General features: G+C 38.5%; 1 protein-coding gene across 1 annotated transcript in view; it reads right to left on the bottom strand.

The window, feature by feature from the left end:
* The window catches only part of NKAIN2 (sodium/potassium transporting ATPase interacting 2), a 284,013-nt gene that overhangs the window by 69,077 nt on the left and 205,407 nt on the right, over positions 1 to 9,529 (bottom strand). Inside the window, exon 4 of the mRNA XM_005418461.2 lies at positions 7,713 to 7,913. Within this exon, the coding sequence (XP_005418518.2) occupies positions 7,713 to 7,913 (201 nt within the window). The remainder of the gene's footprint in view (positions 1 to 7,712; positions 7,914 to 9,529) is intronic.

Raw genomic sequence — 9,529 nt, 5'->3', positions numbered from 1 at the left:
CATGGAGACACTGAGGTATAGCTGTACTTTGGATGGGGTTTTCAATATTTCCAAGCAGCAGCCCTCATTTTTATTGTACCTTCAGAACCAGCTCAGGAATGGGGTTGGTGAACCTGGCACTCGACTATGAGTTTTCAGTATGAAGAGGTATTGCTTTTTGTTTAACTACATGTTGTAAAGGAATACTTATGATTATAGAAGCTTGTGCTACTTATTATTATTGCTGTTCTTCTCAGTACTATTTTTACATCTCAAACAAATGTAATAAGCTTTTTCTACCTTGTAAATTCCTTTGTATAGAGAGAAAAATCAAATGGACTAGGCTATTTATCCAGAATCTCTTCAGAGGGAGGCTCACCAAGACTAGGTAAATAGACCCCAGTCCAAGTCATCTGACCTGTGTATAGCTGGAACATGTTCACGAGCAGCTCTCATGCTATGACAGTGAAATAAAAACAGGACTATGCCAGTACCAGAATTGAGGAATAATTTAAATGCCGGCTGTGTGAGGCAGCAAGTCAGAAAGAAACGTCACCAGTCAGCACAGCACCACCCAGGTCACACAGCCCCAGGGCAGCCATGAGGCACTGAACCTGGGGATCCTTAATCTCATTGCTCTGTCAGATCACTACAGGGTCAGCCAGAATTCAGAGTCCCCTGTGTCAAGGAACACATATGAGGTGGTCAAAACAAATTCTCAGGAAAATTCCCTCCGGCCACAAAGTAATGAGTCCAATGCTCAGCTCTTTGTTTTCATAATTCCAATCCCACTCAAGAAAAAAAAAAAATCACGTATGCTATTTGCCTTTGGTAGTGCAAGAACATCTGTGAGAATGTGAGAAGCAGAATGGCTTCTTCCAGTGTCAGCTCATGCTGGTGCTGCTGTCTTTCTCTCCATCCCGGAAATAAACCTTTCAGAGACAATCCTGTTTGCCTTGGTTAGGCAAGACTGTTTAAAGCTGACTTCTGAGTTGGAGAAAACTTGTTTTCAGACAATTACATAGCTTAGCTTTATACAAACACAGTCATTAAGAGGGGAAGTTTTTAGGGAAATGAATGAGTACAATTCTACTGACAAAGCAACCTACTCATTATGAAAAACGTTTATGCTTTGATGTGTAAAAGTCAGTTTTCTGCAAGAAGTAGTGAAGAAATGCAGGTAAAATTTGATAGAAGCAATAACAGATAATGCATACATTAGAAAAAAATCTCTTACAGAAATCCTTCAAAATACTAACGACATATGCTTTAGCATTATTGTCAAACACAGAAACAGCAATATATTGTGCTCTGAGCCAATGCCAAAGATGCCTGAACCTGATGCCTGTCTGCTAACATGGCAAGTCAGTGTTACTAACACTTTACAATGATTCATACCCTCTTCACATTGTGCTGATTTTGCCCAGTCCCACAGTGAAAAAGACTTTCTAAAGCACCAATCTATATAATTAAGAATCAATTTTCCTTCAACCGTTGTATTGCCCTAGAAAAGAACTTTGCCTTAATTAAATAATGTTATTTTTCTCCACTAGGTTCAAAGAGTCACAACTTAATTACATGAGCTCTTGTCTCCTTACTCACATATAAATATTCTCACCACTCTGAAAGCACAGGAAGAGACAGCTGATGTGCAAAGTACATGAATGAATATAAGCATGTAGAAGGGGTTGAGGCTGCTGACAGAAGAGAGGTGCAGAAACAAAGTTATCAAGGACAAATCTAGAATGGGCTTTTATGTGCAAGATGTACTTCCTGTACAATTGATGACCTTTATATTGGGTAAAAATGAATGGAAAATTAAGAACACAGCATTAGGTTTACTGCTGCATTTGATGTTTTGCAGGAACTTTGTTGCATTTTGTTTTTTCCCAGCATATCACACTGTATGAATTTTGAACAGAGGAATGGAATATGCTGGTTTTGGCAGAACACAAGGACTACAGCAATAGCTACTCTTCCTAAAAGATGAATATTTTCCATCTGAGCACATTGAAGGCTGTTACTACAGTACAAGTTTTCAGAATACTCCTTTGCAGCTCAGTCAAAAAGACCTGCTTGTTTAATTTTAGAATTTTAGCTTGGATTATCCAGGGCAAACTTCTGTTTCCACTCATTAATATTTTGGGACACATGGAAACACTCTTTTGCTGTTTGCCTCATTCTTAATGACATTATTTGATAGGCAGCTTTTATTTTCCATGCATTCTTGTGACTATTTTCCACATCTCCCCTGCCTTTGCTGTTTTGCCTCTCCTTGTATCATGTAGTCTGTCCTGCCGATATATCTGCTGCCTGAGTCTTTCAGTCTTGCTCTATAATTTGCTGGTGTATCTAGAGGAACTTCTGGCTTTTTTCTCAGCTCAGGTATTATCAATATCTTCTCAAATAAAAATAAAATTAAAATCAAAAGGAAAAAAAAAAAGAGATCAAATGTACTTCCCTAGCAGAAGGCTTCTTTTTCTGTTCTAAATGCCAGACCTTTACAAGCTTTCTCTTTAACCTTCGGTGTCCTGCTTATACCCTCTTGATGCCTCACTCTGTGAATGTCAGCTTCTGAGGAGCATCCTGCCTCTCCTCCTGTGCCCTGTCTTCTCCTTGCTCCTGAAAATGCCCACTGCTGAAATTATTTTCCACCTCTTGCTTTAAAACCTCCATTTCTTCTCCTTAGTTTCATCCAGTGAAATTCAACTACTTCATTCTCTTGCAAGACTCTCTGTGGCCTGTCCCACCTGGCCTGTCCCCTCCTGTCAGTATGAGAGCGTACTGCTAATGAGACACCAGCTTCTTCTCAGCTAATTCCTAAATTTTAAACTTTCACATACTTCTGTCTTTTGCTGCTTTTTAGGATAATTTTCCAGCAGATAAAATTTATCAGAAGTTTATTAATTCTGAAACATAGGACTTTTTTATCATGCCTACAGGAAAGCTGACAATGGTCAAACAGGAGGTCCAATGAAACTTCAAACTAATATTCTCTCTCTGTCTTCCTGTCTTTTCCTCCTTTCCTTTCCATATGGGCTGGCTGGCTTGTTTTATAATTCAAAGTTTAGTTCTTTTGAATGGGAACCATCCATGCTTTTTTTCTGAATCATATTTCCTCAGCAATGTTGAGGGCCTTTAAATGTAAGACTCTGAGTAATGCATTTGAGCATTTAGGAGGTCTAAAACACAGGTAGATAGTTCAATAAATATATTCTTGTAAAAGTACACTTTTACTGAGTACTCCTATCTCTCCACCTGGGCATGAAAGTATTTAATGCCACCTGTGCTATGCAAACATTAAAGATTTTAAGACTATCCTATTCTAATTATTAATCCTTAAGAGAAGCAGGGAACATTAATGCTATTCTACTCTTCTAAGTGCTTAAATACATACACAGACCACCTTTCCATAATATTGGATTACCTGCAATGTTTAATGGAATTGTCCTGGCAGCATCTTTCTGAAATATTTAAGAACCACTGTTTGTATAGTAGAGACAATAATTGGCATGAATTAAGCACCCTGCCAGAGGTCTTTTGGTAAGCTTGCAACAGAGCAGAGATTTTGATGCTGGCGTCCTAACTTCATAGCTGAACTATTGCATCTTAATAACACAGTTATGCTTCATGTTTTAAATCAATCTGACAGCATCAGGGCTTGAAAGGTATTGTGCATGATGCAGACTTTGCAGAAATCCAAACACTATACATTTACCATAAATACTACGGATGGGTAATTACATATTACACATTTTGAAGCATGAAATAATAATTTTAATGATTGCATGAAGCATATACTCAAGCACAAATACAGGAAGGAACAAAAAAAAATTCAGACTAGTATATAGCACATAAAAGTCAGCAGACAGGATCACTTTGAAAATAGTCAATACTTTTATGTAAGAGTTTACTTATGGTTTTATTTATTCGTTATGTAAATTACCATCAATAATGCAGATGCAGTACATAAGCAATGCCTTTCTTCCACTTGTTTTACTGGAATAATATTACACCATTCATCTTTTCGAGGGCTATATAAATAAAACCCAAACTGGCTAAGGTGATGCCTTCACATTAGTCATATTCCCATAACTCAGGCACTTATCTCCACTAAAATCAATAGTTTTTTGAGTGTCTGAGAAGTAAAAGACAAGCATACTAAATACTTTTAATCCTGTGTTGGCAAATGGATTTGTAATTCTGTTACACTTATCTCCAAGGCTGATCTCTAATTTGCATCTTTTCAGAGTTTTGATCTACAAATGGGTTTTAATTTGTTGACTTTTGCAAGAATAGACTTGTGGGAGTGAGGGCAGGTCATGCATAATCAAAGAGTAAAACAAAGACAAAAGAAAGATGCAGAGTATCTGAGCTCGATTTCTGTATGAAATGCAACTAACATTATAATTTCCTTGTACCACACAAAGACCTTCCTGTACTGGGTGTCCTGCATATTTAGGGGCTTTTTGAAAGATTCAGGAGATCTCTATCTAGGCAAATGGTACAGTCTTATGAAATGAACATGAAAAATTTAGGCATGCTTTTCTTTCTCTTCCGTACTTGGAAAGAGGCACAGAGAGATGACATGATTTCAAAAGAACATTGTGATAGATCTGGAAGCAGAACCCTCTGACCTGAACCACAGCTCAGGGCCTGAACTGAAAAGCCTTTCACCTTCTCTTAAAAGACGAGAGTTCAATGAACTGTGGAAATGAAGAAAATTATACATAGGCTCTGTAGGTAGAATTAGCACTGATATGCGTGAGTGCTTGAGAAACTGCCAGCTAATGAGAAGCTTACAGCTGTGTGACAAAAGGCTGGGATGCAAATGCTATTTACATGCAGAGCCAATGACTACCTTAAGCCCTGACATGAGATGCCAAGATTAACAGTGGTGTATGACCTGCACTGTGTCCCTCCCAAGCACTGCTCTCCCCATGGTGAAGTGGCAGCTATACCTCCTATTGTTTAGAGGTAGGAAGTTTCAGTCAGACTCCACTCTGCAGATAACCATACAGAATGCAGCTCAAATAGCTGCAAATCAAATCCCCATTAGTACCACTGACCTCATTCTTTACCTGGAATAATTCTCTCCAGAGATCAGTCATTTAAGTATATCTATCCTTGATAACCCAGTAGGCCTGAAAATGAAATAGCTTCTCTAATGCAAGCAACAAGAATCAATAGCCTTTAAACACACAAGGACACTTTATTGTCTGAAGCATATGGGTATATGAGTCATGCCATCACTAGACCAGTTCATTTTGGTAATTTGTAGAGATAAGGACAGGCAGAGTTGTGGTCCTTGCAGAGCATATTGGATGGATTAGATGCTCAAGACTTGGGAGCTCTGTAAATGAGACTTCCCTTGGAGAGAAGTGCCTACCGGAGAGTATGTGGGCACAGGCTACATTAAGGGTTAGCCCTTTCCAACAAGAATATTCAATTAGTTGTGGCCAAAATGATGCATTTTTTCTGCGTTTATCAGCAAACCTTTAAATAGCTGTTGTTGTCAAAGTGTGATGAAGCTAAGATCTCACCTTTGCAGATTCAGCTATAATATTGATCAAGAATTGAGGAGGGCAGGAAATGAGGGAGTTGTTCCATGGAAATACAGAATCACAGATTCACAGAATTGTTAGAGTAGGAAGGGACCTCTGGAAATCATCTAGTTCAACTCCACTGACAATGCAATTCCATAGGAATTCCACTGATTGACACAAGGAAAAGAAAAGGGAGGGGAGGTATATTAATATATACCTCCCCTCCCTTTTCTTTTCCTTGTGTCAATCAGTGGAATTGAAGGAGGAAGGAGGTCTTAGGTATTAGGTGATTTGGAAAGTCTGTACCTCTCAAGTACCTCAGCCAATGGGGAAAGATAGAGGGAAATATGTCTGGGAAATTAAGATAAAAAGGAGGTTGAGTCCTCTAACAATTAGTGAGACCCCATGGGAAAGCCCATGCCCTTTATTCAAATAAAGTAACAGGACTTCTCTGTCTCCTTTTTAGACATAAGCCTCTGGTGTTTGTGGATTAATTTTCCTGACCCAAACAGTACTTGTCTTCTTACTTTGTGTTATATGTCACTGAGCTTTACCAGTTAATTCATCTGTTTCCCATTTAATCACATTTAATAGGGGAGTGAATTTACACTAACAATTCCATTAGGAAAAAATAGCCACAATGGGAAATGTGAAAGTCATGCCAGCAGTAGTCAAGCGCAAGGCTTGTAAAATTGACCCATACTTATGCTGTGCAGCTCTTTACCTGTGATAACCACATTTAGAGCAACATGAATGAGAATATAACACAGATGTAGTTAGCTACAGCTAGAAGATTAGTAATGGTTTGTTATTTTGAACCATTACTCTGACTTGAAAAGAATGAGCTTATCCAAAAACACAGATCTATTTAAACACAGACACACAAAAAACCTTGTTGAACCAGAAACAGAATTGAGCTTGAACTACATGTACCTTGAGTTTCTTGTTCATCATTCATTAAACTAAAAAAAAAAAAAGGCATAAAAAATAGCCTGGTTATCTGTTTTTGATGGCTTGAGGGTACGAGGGCTCTGCGGAGAGATATGGGCAGGCTGAATCAATGGGCCAAAGCCAACTGTATGAAGTTCAACAAGGCCAAGTGCCAGGACCTGCACTTGGCACTGTAGGCACTGTAGGCACTGCCACAGGCTGGGGGCAGAGTGTCTGGAAAGCTGCCTGTTGGAAAAGGACCTGGGGGTGCTGGTCAACACTGACTGAACGTGAGCCAGTGTATGCCCACATGGCCAAGAAGGTCACTGGCATCCTGGTCTGGGTAAAGGGAAACCAAGCTTGACCAGGGAAGCTTTGTTGGATATAAGAAAAAACTCTTCACCAAAAGGTTTGTCAAGCACTTGAACACGCTGTCCAGGGCAATGATGGGGTTGCCTTCCCTGGAGGCATTTAAAAAATGTGTAGATGAGGTGCTTAAGTGCAGGCTTTACTGTTGGACTTGACAGTCCTGGGTTAAGGGTTGGGCTTGATGATCTTAGAGGTCTTTTCCAACCAAAATTATTCTATGAAGCTATAATTCCATGAGTCAAGCTTGAGTGATATAAAAGGCTGGGGAATAGATAGATGAAAAAGCCACCCACTTTTTGGATAGCTGTGAGCTCCATTATACATTTTTTGCCCCAAGCAAACAGTTTTCATCCCTTATAAATTTTCTGCAGTGCAACAATGGATTCTTGTACTCCTAAAAAAGATTTAAGATCTTGGGTTTTGATTTTCATATAAGTGTAACTTTTTCAGGAGGGGAGGGGAGGGAAAACCTCTGCCATTGTAGTCTAGTGTCAATTAATACAGTTAAAGAAAAATTAATGAGATTTGAGTCCTGTGAACTGATCAGTGAATCTATTTTTACTGTTAGTTTGTCTTTTGTATTCAATATCATATTTAATTGGGCTTTCACAACAATAGCTGTAATTTGCTATTGTGTCAAAACTTACGTATTATAGTATCAGGAAAACAGAGTGTGCCACGTCAGTAGTTCTTAGTGCAATAATAAATATGTATGTTGGAAATTTTTGCATGTAGCTATCTTGAACTGGCTGAATGAATAACTAAACTAAGACCTAAAGCCAAGGTTTGTGAGTGAATGCCACAACCATCCACTATTTCAGTAAAGACAAGAAGAAATCCTTCCACCTTGAAAAGATGGTGGAATTGAAGTTATTTGTAAACACTTACTGCAAGGAAGATCTGAAGAGAGCTGTGAGCCACTTCTATGTACTGATATTCAAGGAAACACCCCGAGACAGTGATATAACGATGATCCTCTGGTGCCCAGTCCGGTGCTGGGGTTACTGAGGTCACGGTGCAGCCTGGCCCATTCTCCATCCACCAGGAACGGTGCATTGAGATGTTAAAGGTCAGAATGAGATCTGTTTCCTACAGGAGAGCAAGAGAAGAATTAATGTGTGGGGATGGTACTTTGGTATCCAATGCCTCAGCAAGGAATTTCACAGCATGCATAAAGAAGCAAAGAGCTGCAATAAAACTGTGCTGGCACATGAAAGTTAGTGGAGCTTGCCTGCTGCAAGCAGAAGTGTCTGTACCTTGTCAGGGAGAAATGCTTTGGAGCAGAAAAATAATCCTGCAAGCCAGGATCTGTTCCTAGAGATCATGGCAGCCTAGACTATTGCATCCATATCTGTTGATTGCCCATTTTCCAGTGGATCCCATAAGGATCGATGGCCCGTGTTTTGTTGGTCTGACGTACCAAACTATACAAAAATCCCCCAGAATCAAGCCTTTGTACACTTTAATATACACACATCATCTGCCAGGAGTTTTTTCTCATGGACCCAGCGAAGGAGACCTACGGTAGCTCTACTGAAATATTTTTGAGAAGATTGAAGAAACCTGTGCACTTGCTTGCAGGCAAATCTCTTTATAATGCCTCTCTCTGATTTCTAATTTCCTAGGATCCTGTAAGGAAAGAATGAATGTTACCTTGTCTTAAGACTATTGGGCTAGGTAAAAAGGAGGGGCAGAGATGTGCAACCTTTGACTCCCATATAGCTAGGGTGATGGAGTAACTAGTCAGCCATGCCTTCCATTAGGATTGAATTTATAAATAGTTCATAAAGGATTAATAAATTATTAATGCACATAATAAACAATACTACAGATATTACTTTCATAAATTATACGTGGTTGCACATTACTTGATGGTGTTACACATAGCTATAACAAAACTATGGACTCTGTGGATTCTGTAATAGCCTACAGTGTTTACCAACATTTTATAAATAATTTATGACTGTAACCTCATTGTAAAGTGTGACTATCTAGTCTGTGTGCACATGTGCTCAATCATGCAAAAAAAAAATTGTTTTTAAGTAATGTCTTTGCAGAGCCAAACTCTCCCCACACCTAACCTACATTTTTTCCAGCATGTTGATGTCATTAATAATTAAGATTCTCATAAAGATTTTAAAATGTAACTATTTAATTAGGCTTACCGTGCCAAAAATAATAGAATGCTATTCTCTAACAGATAAGTTGTATTCACATTTCCCTCCCGTCAAAAGAGATTTTTTTTTTCAGTCCCACTTATTTTACCTTTTTGCACTAACTTATGAAGGGCAAACTCCATCCAGAGTAATTTTGGATAATGTCACATGTCAAGCGATTTCTGATTGCACTTGACACTGCAGCGTAGTTTAATATTTTTCCTCTGATTTGCAGTTTGAACCAAAAGTATGGAAATTTTTTACATTAAAAAAAAATAAAAATCAATTGTTACCCTGCATAAGCACACACAGCTATCAGATGGCAGGAAGGACCTAAATATGTTTGCAATGAATAATTACCCTTCATTCCCACAAAAGTCCAATCCAGCAAATAATGAGCTGTATGAGAAAACTTAAAATGCTTCATATGAATTTAATCATACAACTAACTTCAAGCATTTTTTAGTTTCGATCAAAGCTACAGCAAACATCTCTATAAACTATGCAAATTGTGCCCAAATATATATATATTGATATATGGTTATAAGT

This window comes from Geospiza fortis, unplaced genomic scaffold (genome assembly GCF_000277835.1).
Source record: "Geospiza fortis unplaced genomic scaffold, GeoFor_1.0 scaffold98, whole genome shotgun sequence".
Taxonomy (NCBI): domain Eukaryota; kingdom Metazoa; phylum Chordata; class Aves; order Passeriformes; family Thraupidae; genus Geospiza; species Geospiza fortis.
This window is presented reverse-complemented; position numbering and strand designations above follow the sequence as displayed.